At 44.5% G+C, this 15,256-nt stretch overlaps 1 protein-coding gene across 1 annotated transcript in view; it reads left to right on the top strand.

Moving 5' to 3' along the window:
• DHDDS (dehydrodolichyl diphosphate synthase subunit) overlaps positions 1 to 14,616 on the top strand; it is a 39,208-nt gene extending 24,592 nt beyond the window's left edge. The window contains 2 exon segments of the mRNA XM_071217628.1: positions 12,295 to 12,399; positions 12,401 to 14,616. Coding sequence (XP_071073729.1) covers positions 12,295 to 12,399; positions 12,401 to 12,535 — 240 coding nt within the window. The 3' untranslated portion in view covers positions 12,536 to 14,616.
• Positions 14,617 to 15,256: the final 640 nt, after the last annotated feature.

Here is a 15,256-nt window from a genome sequence, read left to right as displayed (position 1 = left end):
AAGAAATTTAACATTGATACAAAGCTTACGGTCTATATCCCAATTTTCCCATATGTTCCATTAATGTCCCTTTGAGCTTTTTTCCTCCCTTGCTAGATCCCATTCAGGATCATATATTGTATTTAATTGTCATTGTCTTTTTAGTTTGTTTTTTTTTAATTGTGGGAACATGTATGCAACATAAGCTTTCCCATCTCAGTTACTCCAAGCGTAGCATTTAGTGGGATTAATCATATCCATAACGTTGTGGTGCCCTCACCACTTTCCATTACTAAAATGTTCCCATCCCCACAAACAGAAACCCTCCAACCATTATGCTTTAACTCTCCATTGTTCTTACCCCCTCTCCCCCCCAACCCTGGCAGCCTGTATTCTAATTTCTGTCTCTTTGAGCTTGTGTATTCTCTGATATTTTCTTTGTAGTTACTATGGGGCTTAAATTTAACATCTTAAATCTATAACAATCTTGTTTGCTTTGATACCAACTTCACTTCAACCGTCTCTACAAACTTTGTTCCTATACCCCTCCATTCCCCCACCTTTATATAATTCTTGTCACAAATTACATGTTTATACAAGACAAATCCAAAACTACTGATTTCTCATTACATTTTAAGCATTTGCCTTTTAGATCCCGTAGGAAGTAAAAAATGGAGTTACCAACGAAAAATACACCAGTACTGACATTTATTTTTACCCATGTTGTTACCCTCACTGAAGATGTTTATTTCTTCATGCGGCTTTAGTCTCTTGTCTGCTGTCCTTTACTTTCTACCTGCAGAAGTATCTTTACCATCTCTTTTAGGACAAGTCCTATGGTGATGACCTCCTTCAGCTTTTGTTTATCTGAGAAGTCTTAATCTCTCCCTCAATTTTTTTTTTATTTTTTATTTTTTATGCGTTGCTTTGCCACACAGGTCTGGGATGCCTTTTTTCTTTTACCAGGAAGTCCCGGGAATCAAACCCATGTCCTCCATATGGTAAACGAAAGCTCAATTGCTTGAGCCACAGCTGCTTCCCTCCTTCATTTTTGAAGACACTTTTTCCAGATATGGAACTCTTGGGTAGCAGTTTTTTGCTTTCAGCACTTTAAATACGACACCCACCTGCCTTCTTGTCTCCCTGTTTTCTGATGAGAAAGTGGAATTTAATCTTATCGAGGCTTTCTTGTATAGGACAAATTGCTTCTCTCTTGCAGCTTTCAGAATTCTCTTTATCTTTGGCATTTGATTAATTATAATACGCTGCAACGTGGGCCTCTTCGGGTTTATCCTGTTTGGAGTTCATTGAGTATCTTGGATATATGTATTCATATCTTTTGTTAAATTTAGCAAGTTTTCAGCCATTATTTCTTTAAATATCCTCTCTGCCCCTTTCTCTTTCTTCTCCTTCTGGGACTCCAACAATGTATATATTGGAATGCATCTCTCTATTGATATTCGCTTCGAGTTCATCTTTCGTTTTCCTGATTTACTTTAGTTCCTTGTCTCGGTTTTTGTTTAGCAATTTGAGCATATTTAGAACCTTTTTTTTTTTTTAAGACTTTGTCGGGAATGTTCCAGGTCTGGTCGTCCTCATTCATGGTTTCTAATGACTTAATTTTCTCCTTTGTCTAAGCCATCACTTCCTGTTTTTTTATGTGTTTTGTAATATTTTGTTGAAGCCTAGACATTTGGATAATCATTGAAATTTAGACTCTGTGGTGTGTGTTCAGTAAGCTTGTATCCAGCTAGTGTTATAACCAGTTTTCCTTGAATACGGGGACCTAATAAAATAAAGAAGGAAAAAAAGAAAACACATTTCCCTGGCCCTTGCAGATTTATCTGTGCTGTCTCTTTCAGTGCTTATCCATACAATGGGTTGTATGAGAATAGCTCCAGGCCAAAGCAGAGGGTCCTCGCTGATCCTTTCTGCACTGTTCTAGGCCACATGTGACCCTATGAATCCCTCGTTTATTCAGTTCAGAATGTCCCCTCTTCCTTGGGAAACAGTTTCCTCCCACTCTGGGCACTGTACTGTATGTCCTACAACCACCAATCCCTTGTCCCAGTCATTACAACTTGAGTGCTATCCCACAGAGCATGCAGGGCAAGTTCTGGGACAGTGAGTCCCTCAGGCCATCACCTGGCACACTGGCCTGACATACATGCTCCCAGTATATGCACAAAGGTTACTCTGCCCCGTCTGGAACTGGGACCAGGGATGCACATAGGCCAGCTCAGTGCCCAGCTAGTAAGGGGTGGGGCAGGGACCAGCCAGGGTACCACAAGGCCATACTATTTAATTTTAATTTTTTTTTTAAAGATTTATTTTTTATTTATCCCCCCCCCCCCCAGTTGTCTGCTTGCTGTGTGTTCTTCAGTGGGAATCTGTCTCTTTTTGTTGCATCATCTTACTGCGTCAGATCTCCATGTGTGTGGCGCCATTCCTGGTCAGGCTGCACTCTTTCGTGCTGGGCATCTCTCACAGGGTGCAGTCCTTGTGTGTGGGGCTTCCCTACTGGGGGACACCCCTGCGTGGCACAGCACTCCTTGTGCGCATCAGCACTGCACGTGGGCCAGCTCCACACAGGTCAGGAAGCACTGGGATTGAACCTTGGACCTCCCATGTGGTAGGCGGACACCCTATCTGTTGGGCCAAATCTACTTACCCATACTACTTTCAAGGAGCCTTTCTCTTGATTTGCTGCTCACCCTGTTACGGCAGTAACAGAATTAGAAAGATATTTTTGCCAATTCTTGCTGGTAGTTCAAGGCTTCTCAATGTCAGATTTTTCCACATGACCAAAACTTCCTTTAAGAACCATACTTTCAAAGGTCTCTTCTTTTTTTTCTTTTTTTAAAAATTTCTCTCACTTCCCCCCCCTTCGTTGTCAGCTCTCTCTGTCCATTTGCTGTGTGTTCTTCTGTGTTCAAAGGTCTCTATTAGATAGAAAATTTTCTGGAATGTGCCTTGTTTTTTTTTTTTTTTTGAAATAATTATTTATTTCTCTCCCCTTCCCTCCCCACCCTGGTTGTCTGTTCTCTGTGTCTTTTTGTCTTGTTTGTCTGCTTCTGTTGTTGTCAGCGGCACGGGAATCTGTGTTTCTTTTTGTTGCATCATCTTGTTTCAGCTCTCCGTATGTGTGGCACCATTCCTGGGCAGGCTGCTCCTTCTTTCGCGCTGGGCAGCTTTCCTTACGGGGCGCACTCCTTGCGCGTGGGGCTCCCCTATGTGGGGACACCCCTGCGTGGCACGGCACTCCTTGCGTGCATCAGCACTGAGCATGGGCCAGCTGCACACGGGTCAAGGAGGCCCCGGGTTTGAAGCGCGGACCTCCCATGTGGTAGGCGGATGCCCTAACCACTGGGCCAAGTCTGCCGCCCTGGAATGTGCCTTGTATATAATTTATTGACACCTATTATGTACCAGGTATTTGCTAACTTTTTTTTTTGAGGTACCCTGGTGGGGCAATGAACCTGGGACCTCATATATGGGAAGCCAGCTCTCAACCACTGAGCCACATCAGCTCCCCTCAGTTGGTTTTTTTCATTTGTTTTGCTTCTTGTCTGTTTGTTTTCCGAAGGCATCGGGGACTGAACCTGGGACCTCACATATGGGAAGCTGGTGCTCATCCACTTGAGCCACATCCACTCCCCCTCCATGCCTTTCAAGGATGGGGCTGTTTATTGTAAGATAGATGGTTTCAAATTATTTGGCTGTGGGGTTTCTTGTATATTTTTCTGTGTTTTTCCTCTGTCAAGTCCTACTGCTGTCAGTGGCTAATTTTGACAGCCCCCCCCCTTCACTTCCTTTCCAATTTACTGCTTTAAATAGGCAAGGAAACTAGTTAATGAAATTTGTTAGAATTATGTCTATAAAGTGAGAGTAAATCGTCTCTGCATGGAGCATATGAGTATTTTGGTGGGGTTTTTGTGGGTTTTTTTGCCTTTTTAAAAATTATTACTGAAATTGTAAGCTTACAAAACAGTCATGCGTAATGTGCAGAATTCCGGTACATCACCCCACTACCAACATCTTGCATTATTGTGTAACATTTGTTACAAATTATGAAAGAACATCAGCAAAACACTGCCTGTGTTCTAACTATAGTCTATAGCAGGTTTTCTTAACCTCTTTTGTTCTATGAACTCCTTTGCTGGTCAGGTGAAAACCATAGACCCCTTACTAAGTCTACACTATACTGTGTATTATTTAATAAATATATCATTCCCACCCCAATACGTCCCCACAAGAATAATGTGGTTTGTTTGTTTTTTATTTAAATTCAGCTCATTGACCTCTTGTTAAGAATCCCTGGTCTATAGCTTACATTTAGTGTATTTTTTCCATAAATCATCGTATTATTAACATCATATATTAGTACTGTACATTTGTTATGGTTCATGAGAGAATACTCTCATTTGTACTGTTAACCACAGTCCATCATCCACCACATGGTTCACTGTGTTATACAATCCCATGCTTTATACACTCCATCCAAAGTGTTCACTCAGTAGTTCTCACTTCCATCAGAATTGTGCTGTCATCGCCTCAGTAAATTTTAGAATGTTTTCCTTAGTCCAATAGAAAAAAAACCCAAACCCCTCTATTATTGACACTTAGCATTTGTATTAGTCAGCCAAAGGAGTGCTGATGCAAAATACCAGAAATTGGTTGGTTTCTATAAAGGGTATTTATTTGGGGTAGGAGCTTACAGATACCAGGGCATAAGCATAAGTTATTTCCCTCACCAAAGTCTATTTTCACGTGTTGAAGCAAGATGGCTGCCAATGTCAGGCTTCCTAGGTTCCTCTCTTCCAGGGTCTTGCTTCTTCTTGGGCTCAGGGTTCCTCTCTTCCTGATGCTTGCTTCTCTTTCCTCTTTGAGTTTACTTCCCAGGGCTCTCACTTAAGGTTTCAGCATCACACTCCAACATCAAAAGCCCTTAACTCTGTCCTTTGCCATGTCTTTTATCTGTGAGTCCCCACTCCTTGGTGGCCCAATCAAAGTCCTAATCATAACTTAATCATTCCCAGGTACAGACCAAATTACAAACATAATCCAATATCTATTTTCGGAATTCATAACCATATCAAACTGCTGCAGCATTGATATAGTACTTTCTTTGACATTGATGCAAAAATCATTACAATATTGCTGTTAACTCTAACCCGTAAGTTACATTAATGATATTTTTCCCATGTATCACAATATTCTTAACATCTTGCAATAGTGATGTACATTTTTTCTAGTTCATAGAAACACATTCTTGTATTTGTATTAACCACAATCCTCATCAACCACCAAGTTCCCTATTTTATATAGTTCCTAGATTTTTCTCTAGCTCTTTTTTTCAAAGATTTATTTTTTATGTCTCTCTCTTCCCCGCCCCTGCCCCATTGTCTGCTCTCTTATGTCCATTCGCTGTGTGTTCTTCTGTGTACACTTGCATTCTCGGTGGCACCGGTAACCTGTGTCTCTCTTTGTTGCGTCATCTTGCTGCGTCATCTTTCCATTTGTGTGGTGCCACTCCTGGGCAGGCTGCACTTTTTTCGCCCTGGGTGGCTCTCCTTATGGGGTGTCCTTCTTGCATGTGGGGCTCCCCTACACGGGGGACACCCCTGCATGGCACAGCACTCCTTGTGCACATCAGCACTGCACGTGGACCAGTTCTCAACTCTGGTCAGGAGGCCCTGGGTTTGAACCCTGGACCTCCCTTGTGGTAGGCGGACGCTTTATCCATTGAGCCAAATCCACTTCCCTCTAGTTTTCTTTGAATAGACATTTGTGTCCCTAAACTACCCCTTTCAGCCACAGTTACAATTACAGATCAGCATTATTAGTTATACTCAGTATAATGTGTTACCATCAACTCTATCAATTTCTTCACATTTACAGTGAACCTAACTAAAAATTCTATATACATTAAGCATCAGTACCCTTTCTCAGCCTTCCTCCTATCTCCTACTAACCTATACTGTAGGTTTAAACTCCATGTGTTTCTTCTTCATATTTAGTTTATATTAGTGAAACCATAAAACATTTGTCCTTTTGTGTCTGGCTTTTTTCACTCAACATAATTTCCTCAAGGTTCATCCATGTTGTTGTATGTGTCCCAATTTCATTTCTTCTCATAGCAGCTTAGTGTTCCATCATATGTGTATACCACATTTTGTTTATGCATTCTTCAGTTGAGGGACATTTGGGTGGTTTTCATCTTTTGGCAATTTTGATTAATGCCGCTGTAAACATCAGTGTGCAAATGTCTGTTTGCATCCCTGCTTTCAGTTCTTCTGAATATATTCCTAGTAGAGGGATTGCCAGATCATATGGCAGTTCTATATTTAGCTTCCTGAGGAACTGCCAAACTCTTCAACAGAGGCTGCACCATTCCACATTCCCACCAGCAGTGAAGAAGTGTTCCTATTTCTCCACTTCCTCTCCAACACTTGTAGTTTTCTGTTCTTTTAATAATGGCCATTCTATAAGGTATGAAATGGTATCTCATTGTAGTTTTGATCTGCATTTCCCTGATAGGTAGTGATATTAAACATTTTTTCATGGGCTTTTTGGCCATTTGTATTTCTTCTTTGTAAAAGTATCTATTTGCATCTTTTGCCCACTTTTTAATTGGATTATGTGCCTTTTTATTGTATGATCTCTATATAACATTGAAATCACACCCTTATCAGATTTGTTTTCCAAATATTTTCTTGCATTGAGTAGGCTGCATTTGAAACACAAAAATGTCTACTTTTGAGGAGGTCCCATTTATCCATTTTTTCTTTCACTGCTCAGTCTTTGGGTGTAAGGTTTAAGAAATCACCACCTACCACCAGATCTTGAAGTTGCTTCCCTATGTTTTCTTCTAGAAGCTTTAGGCACATGAATTTTTGTGCATGATATTCTTATCTCCAATTTGGCTGCTCAGCAGCCTTTATAGTAATTACAGGTTTTTCAGATACTTTCCCAGATGGTTGTCAGAGGTGTCACCTCACATTTCATTTACTCAGTAAATATTTTGAGTATATAATATGAACCTGGTCCTATATTAGACAAGGCAAAGGAGATTAAGTAGTTGGCAGGCCAGACAAGATCCCTATCTTCATGGAGCTTATATTCTTGATTGGGGAGATAAAAAACAACCAATAAATATATAAGATAATACCAGATGGTGTAAGTCAATGAAGGAAATACAGGTGCAAAATGCTAGAAAGCAATGTAAAGAGTGGGGGTGGGGTTGGAGAGGATACTAAATAGAGCAGTCAAGGAAGGCTTCTGTTTCTTTCTTTTTTCTTTTTTTTTTGAGGAGGTGATTTTTAAACCATGATATGAATGATGAGAAATAGCCAGGCATGTGAAAATCTGAGAGTAGAATTATTCTCTGCAAAGGAGCAGTGAGTATAAGGATATTGAAGTTAAAAAGTTTGGGTCTTGGAAGAACAAAAGAAATTGTTTGAGGGAGAGAAATGTAAATTGAGGTGGGAGAAGTAGACATATAGCACCTTTGAACATAGTAACAAATCTGAAGGATTTTAAACAGAGGAATGATAGGATCTGATTTATATTTTGCAAAGATCACTCAGGATTTTCAAGGGCAAGAATCAAAGCAAGGAGACCAGACTTCTGCAGTAGGCCAGGTGAGAAATGATGTTCCTTGAGGTAGGGTGGTGGCAGTGAATAAAGAGAGGCCCAAATGGACTGAAAATGGGGGGGGGGGAAAACCATTAAAACAGAAACAAACAAAAAAACAGAAACAGATGCAACTCATTATATCAAATTGACAATATAATCACATTGAGAAAGGAGTTAATTCATGTAACATGAACACAGTTTTCTGTTAGGGGTATATTTTAAGGATAATACAAACTGCAAAGTAAACTTAAACATTTGTTTAAAAATCAAGGTAGGTTTATTGTTATATTGCTATATTGTTACAGGTTTATTTAGTGATAATGCTGATGATGTAATTCTGAAACTCTTCTGTGTCTTGTAGGATAAAGCAAATAAGTACAAATAGTAATACTATGAAGATCCAAGACATCGAGGTTTTGACCCAGGCAATTGGGTAGATGGTTTTGCTGTTACCTACAATGGGATGAAATGTGTTTGAGGAAAATTATTAAGAGTTCCATTTTTAAATTTTTATTTTATTGTGGTAACATATCTATAACACAACATTTCCCACTTTATCCATTTTTAAGTGTACTGTTCAGTGGTATTAATAACATTCTCATTGTTGTGCTTCCTTCACCACTATTATCAAAACTTTCATCACCCCAAGGAATTCCATTTTATACCCATTAATCCTAATTGTAAACATTTCTTGAACTCTTCCCATGTGTCAGGCACCTTTACATAGAGCTATGTGGTGCTAGAAGGTAGGTACTATTACCATTGCCCCCATTTTTAGAGGAGGAAACAAAGTAAAACAGAGATCTTGACCCACACTGTACCCTCTTCCAGCAGGGCCCACTGAGGGTCCTTACCAGGATTTCTACCCAGAAACCCTCAAAGCTGCATTTCTAGAAATACTAGCATGCCAGTAGAAGCACTAAGGCAAGACCTCACCAGTCTGGCCTCAGCCCAGAGAGGTGATCTGCCCCACCTTTTCTTATACTTCTCTCCTTCATATACCTGTATCATGGCCAAGTTGGGCTCATCACAGCTCCTTCTTCCCATACCAGTTTCCTACCACCATGTCTGTGCTCTCGCCCCATCTCCCAAATTCCTACTGTCAAAATCTGAGCTGTTATGTCTCCAGGCCCAGCCCAGTATGTCCCTGTTCTTTGCAGGAAGTGAAGGTTAAAGGGAGGGAGCTGGACTCTGAACCTAGAATAGCTCACTAGGATGACGGCAGCTGGCAGAAGCTAAGGGAAGCAGGGACTCAGTTACAAATTGTCACGGGCAGATCTTAGGATCTGAAGGTACCATGACAAGTCTCCAGGTGGTCATCCAGTCAGCCTTGTGGATAGAATCCAGGGTTAAGAATGTGGGCTGGCAAAGGAGTATGATGCAGTAGGGCTTGTCATTAGGGAGACAGAGGACAGATAGAGAGTTGGAAGGAGTGGTGTGGGCAGTAGTGCCCATTAACAGAGATGAATAAAAAGTGTTTGTTCCACACACTCTGTAAGAATGGTATGATAGCAGGAGAGGATACTAGACTTCCTTTGATGCATTTGTCAGAGATTCAATACCAGGCGTTTGGACCATTTATTTATAGTGTTCTCAGGTTACCACAGCCTTCTCCTCAGGTTAAAGGAAGTTGAGACCTTCCCGTCTCTGAGTTAGGGTGCTGCCTACTAGCTATATGCTAGGCAGTTTTTTAATCTCTCGGAGTATCATTTTTTTCATCTATAAAACAAAAGTAAGAATAATACCTATCTCACAAGTTTGTGGTGAGGAATCAGTAAGCTAATACATGAAAAGCGCCAAGTTTAGTAGTGCCTAGAACAAAGTGCACAGAGAATGGTGACCAGTATTGTCCACCATAGGTGGGTCTCTGAGGCCTTCACCAGATCAAGATCTTTCTCCTGAAAAGCCATCTAAGTGTAGCAGCCTGTTCATCCTGGCCCAAGTACATTTGTCCAGCAGGAGACTCTGATGTAGTTTAGGACATCATGTTTCCAGTAGGAGGTGCTTGCTCTGTCTCAGACCTGGGCATGCTTACTGGGGGAAATGGGGACTGTGGGGAGGACTTTTCTTATCTAATGAATGTTCTGAAGCCCAGGACCTGAAGCCTCTCTCCAGGTTCCTGTGAGGTGGTAGAGCACTTGAGAATTAAGTACTGGAGAGGCTATTAGATGTTGTTCCCTGATTCCACTGAGGAGAGAATAAGAGCAGAGAGGCTTAATGCCTAGGAGGAATTTAGATTAATATGCTAGAGCATATTTCTCAAAGCAAACTCTATGAAGCCGTTGTACCATGACTGCACAAAATCTGTTAAAAAATCTCTTAAGGGAAAAATGAATGCCTTCACCCTGAATTGGTCATTATAGAGGGGAGTAGATGATATGATCAGGGAGAGAGATAGTGATCCATAGGACTTCAGTTCACTGGGATTTTTCTGACAGTACCTGACAAGAACTTAAAAACCCCCAAGATCAGAAGAGTAGATCCAGACATTGTGGAGGCCAGACAGATAGGTCACTGGCTTCCCCACCCCACCCACTAGAAGTACAGCTTATCCTTAGGCACAAGGTACATTTCTTGTAGCCCCCTTAAGAAGCCACCTTAGTGGAGAAACCAAAGGAACTTCAGCCAGCCATGTGGCCTCTCTAAGTCCCTTCCCATCTTGGCCTATGTCCTTGGCTGTATAACGAGGAGGTTGGAGCAGATTATCCTTAGGAGCTCTCCCAACTCTGTCACCCTGTAAATGAGCAACTGATTCCTGGCAAATAGGGGCTAGTCTCTGCCTTGGCTGAATTCTCCTCCCCTGCACTTATCCTGGGGCTGCCATTTGGAAGAATGAGCCTTTAACTAGCTCCACACTACTCCTCTCTGGCTGGGTGTCCCCCCATCCTTTCCTGCCAGAACACAACCTGCTCAGCTCTAGCCACAAGGGGTGGCATCAGAAGAGTAACTAACAATTACAACCAGGAACTAGGCTGGGAATTCATTATCTCATTTTCCCTCAAACAGTCCAGTGAAGTGAGTACTATTATCCCCATTTTGCAGATAAAGAAATAGGCTTAGAGAGGAAAGGAATTTCAGATGACTCCTTGGCTTTTCTCTAACCCCAGTGCTCTAGACTGACTCACTGTCCTGAGCAGACTCTTCAATTTCATGCATCTTTGCCCATTATTCCCACTGCTGGATGTTCCCTTGTCCCCATCTTCCCCACTGGTTAAAGCTCAGCTCAAATTCTGCTCGTTGACCTTCATTGAATACAAATGCCCTCTCTGGGCTTGCATGACCCTTTGTCTTTCTTTCTGAAGACCCTTAGCTCATTCTACCTTCTATGATGATTTTGTGTACCTGTTTCTCCTAGTCAGCCTGCTAGCACCTCCATTGCTGGGCTTCTGTCCTGTGCACCTCCATACCTCCAGTAGGGTTCCTCCTGATCAAGGCCAAGAAGAAACCCTTTTGCAAGATGGAGAGCCTCAGCAGCGATTGCTTAGGCCCATTTTAGTCTTCAGAGCTCCACACATGAATCTCATTATCATAGCAGAAGAGAAGCACCTCTAAATCCCTGGGATTATTCAAGAACCTAGGGTGTGGGGGGACATTCCAGAATTCCCATTTGACATCTTTATTCATACAGTAAACTTTTATTGCTGAGAGTCCTTAGCTGGTTAGACTGGCAAGAGCAGAGAGGATCAGTGAGGTTCTGTAAAACCTTGGTTCTGCTCCAAAAGAGTTTTCCCCTCTCCTGTGCCAGGAGCATCCTCCCTGTCCTCCTGGGATCACATGGTCAATCAATTGAGTATTTCGCATGTACAGGATATCCCAAGGACCAGAAAGGAACAGGCACAGTCTGTCCTCAAGGAGTTCATGGTTTATCTGGATACACACAAGGTATAAGAAGTGCTCCCAAGAAGTAAGATCACCTATCAGGTGTCAGAGCTGGTTCCTGGAGCCCTGGAGGCTCTTTCCAGCCTTCAGGGGCTCATTTTCTAACAAAAGGGCGCTAAGGACACTAACCCCTATTCTACCAGGCAGAGTGGTTTAAGAGTCTGCTGCTCAGAATGTTGCTAAGAGGGTCATTTGCTGGAGTGGTCAGGCAGGTCTCCATAAAGGAGGCAAGCCAGGGTGTGAACCCTAAAGAACCTAGGGAGCTGGGATGATGGCACCCATAGAGTGATCTAGAAAACCAAGGAAGTGACTGCATGGATGTATCCCAGGCAGGAATAGGACAGTAATAGCTTGTAAAATTGCTCTGCTGTGGGGGACTGGTAATATGCTAGAGATGTTTTAGCATATATTAGCTCTATAATTTAAAACTACTTTTCAAGGTAGGTACAACCCCCACTTTACAGACAAAGAAATGAGGGTAGGAGAGGATTTGCCCAAAGCCACACAGCTAGTTGGTGGGGAAACAAGGAGTCACACCCACATTTGCCTGGTACCCTTTCAAGTGCAAAACTGAGAAAAATTTCGAGAAAAATAGTTGTGCCCCACCCAAAATAAACTAAATGAACCCAGGATTGCCACTGTCCTACTTGTACAACACAGGCACCATCACTACACACTCATACCCAAGCCTTTCCCGATCTGGTCCAAACTCTTTACTCTTCTGCTTAATTTGGCCTGCCCTGTGCCCCACCCATACCTAAAAATTACCTCCCCACCCCATTCCTCACTTTTTTCTAGCAGAAGGCCCGAGACATGTATGCAGAGGAGCGGAAGAGGCAGCAGTTGGAGAGGGACCAGGCTGCAGTGACAGAGCAGCTGCTGCAAGAGGGGCTCCAGGCCAGTGGGGGACGCCCAACTCCGACGGACATGCTTACACAAACTCTCAGCCAGACGGGAAGAACGGGTGCAGGGTTTCCTTCAGGCCTTGGAATTCAAGAGGGCTGACTGGCTGGCACGTCTGGGCACCGCATCAGCCTGAGTGAGGCTGGCCACTTGCCACTTTGCCCTGCCCCTGCCTCCCAGGCCCTAGTCCCCTTTCTATTCTTGGCGAAAGGCACCTCCCTCCTGATGATGAATTATGTTCCCTTTGCTTGGCAGGGGAGCCCCCAAGGCCATGTCTGCTGGCCATAGTTACCTTTGTCCTGTCTGAGACAGTGGCCCTGGGGACGGTTGAGGGTGAACCACAGGTCCCCTATAAAACTCACCTGCTGTCATGAATAGGTCTGGAAATGAGGAGGCCCCAACTTTGCCTGCCTTCTCCTTCTACCTTTACCATCACTGCCCATGCTCCCAGAAGCATCTTTTTGCACTAGCACATTCGTCAATACACAGGACTGTGGGGGGAAGTCTCCCCCAAACCTTAATCTCTTTCCCATTCATCTTAGCCTTTACCCAACTTTCACAAAAGATTTGGCTCTACCATGGATCTGCTGGTAAATAGCTAATAGGCAGCCATCGTTATTTGGGCAAGGAAGAAAGGGGTGGGAGAGACGGAAAGAAAATTTGCCCATCTGCTGCTCCTCCCCCTTGGCTCTCCACCTGGGATTTGCTATTGAATTTGCCACCCCCTTCCTGCCATGCAGTACTGATAGCTCACTGAAAGGCTCAGCGCCCCCAATGGTGCACAAGAGCCAGGCGGGTGATTACAATCCAATTACCTATTGTCGACTCAGCCCACACAAGCTTTTCTCCTCTGGTAGGGCACGGGGCCAGACTCCACTCCCCAGTGAGACCTGGCCCCCTCCATGGCTACAGGGTAACAGAAAGGCCTGCAGGCCCTGGTGAGTCTAATCCAGCACAGCCTACTACCCTAGAACACATCAGGACCAGGAGCACAGAAAAAGCGCTTCTCCCACCTGCCTGTGCCCTCACCATCTCAACTCTGATTCCCACTTGCTCTGCTCCTTCAGTTTCAGAGGTGTCACTTAGCTTTTTGACCTGGCCCTCCAAGCATGTCCCGAGATGATTTCTTCTCATCATAGATTGTTCCAGGCTCTCTTTTGCTTGTGAGGGCCAAGGCTGCTTGGCAGGAAGAGGGCAGAGTCAAGGGCGGTGTCCTTTCCCTTAACTCTGTCTTGCAGGCCTCGCTGCAGAGCTGCCAGGAGGATTATTAGTGCCTTTGAAACACTGTCTGCCTGGGTATCTCTATGTTCCAGGTGCCCCAGAGCAGCGAGCAGAGCCAGTAAGACCAACCTAATGCCACTCTTCAGTCTTCCCTTTTTTTCCTGCAGGCTGCTTCCCCAGCACCTCCCTCTAGGGGAGAAGTGAGGGTCTTGCAAGCAGTGTTAAGGGTACTCTTCAGAGCCCTAACTTCATACACTCCAGTCCTCTCTTCTGTCTGGATACCTGGTACAGGAGATCCTTTGGATCCCAGAATCAAGCGTAAATGCCACACACTGCGATTGAGAAGCCATTCAGTACACTCTTTGGCAAGCCACCCCCCCCCCCAACCTGGCACTCCCCTCTTCCAGTCGCTGGCACAGGGTTCCTGGCGAGCAGGTGCTGTACATTTTCCAGCTTTACAATGGAGCTGTTGACAGCCTTAATTAGAGAGGCATGAATTATGCGGCTATAATGCAGAGCCCTACAATTAAGGCGGGAATGAGGGGCTGGAGGCCGCAAAGGGAATCTGCCCTGTGAGCATAGCTGTTGAGTCCTGTCTCCTGCCTTTCTGTGCCTGACTCTCCCTAATGAGACTGGGGTACAGCAGAGGTGATTAATGGAACTGGTATCTCCCTTTGGCCTGGGGTTCTATATTCTTGGGAAGGTACCTAGGGAGGGGAAGGGAGGAGCTGCCCCAAGAGGCACTGTGGGTGTGGAAAGGAGAGGCAGCAGAAGGGTTGCAGTAGCCCGCGAACAGGGGCTGCAAAGTAGTCAATTTGAACTTTACTGAGTGCTTTGTACTGGTATGATTTGTACAAACCACCTTCAACCCTTTCCTTGAGAAACCCGATGGGACCTATGTAAGTGTCCTCCCACCTGTGAGCCAGGCCTCCATTTGAGGATATTTATCATGTTCTTATGTTCTGAGCCTCAAATAAATTTTTTTTTCTTTACCTCTACAACTTGTTTGTGAACAGTGCAACGGAAGAACATCTTGTTTTGCTGCCGCAACTGCCTACCCTTCCTCAGGTGCACTTGGAACCTTGGCTTTGAGCTGGGGGTGCGGGGAACACACTGGAAGAGCCCCTCTGCCATCGCAACACCTGTTCCTCTACTTGTTTCCTAATCTCCGGGGTGCTTTCCTCCACCCTCTTTTTCCTCCTGCAAGTGTAAGGAAGCAGCCGAACTGTGGAAGGAGGGATTTCACCAGCTGCCTTTGCAACGCCCGGGCTTGGTGGCCGCGTCGGGGTGGGGGTGGGGGTGGGGGGGGGGAGGTAGCTGGGCTAGACACCTCCAAAACGGGTGGAGCTTCGAGCGACGGGAGTGCTGGTAGGTCTTCCAGGCGGCCACTCTCAATCACCCTGTGACGGGCGCCAGAGGTCCGGAACACGAGAGACCTAAGGGCGCCTTCCGACAGGCGGTTGGGGCGGGGTGTGTGTGTGGGGGGTTGCTTCGTTAGCCTTTGGGGAGGCAGCGGAGCTACGGGTGCTGAAAGAACAGCTCCTACCTGCCCTGTAAAGGCACCTCTACTTGTAAAGGCGCCCCTCGAACCCCCACCCCACCGGGTGGGGACCGCCTTCCAGGTGAGGTGCACGCA

Source organism: Dasypus novemcinctus, chromosome 9 (genome assembly GCF_030445035.2).
Source record: "Dasypus novemcinctus isolate mDasNov1 chromosome 9, mDasNov1.1.hap2, whole genome shotgun sequence".
Lineage (NCBI taxonomy): Eukaryota > Metazoa > Chordata > Mammalia > Cingulata > Dasypodidae > Dasypus > Dasypus novemcinctus.
Note: the sequence above shows the minus strand (reverse complement) of the source record. Positions and strands in the feature narration are given on the sequence as shown.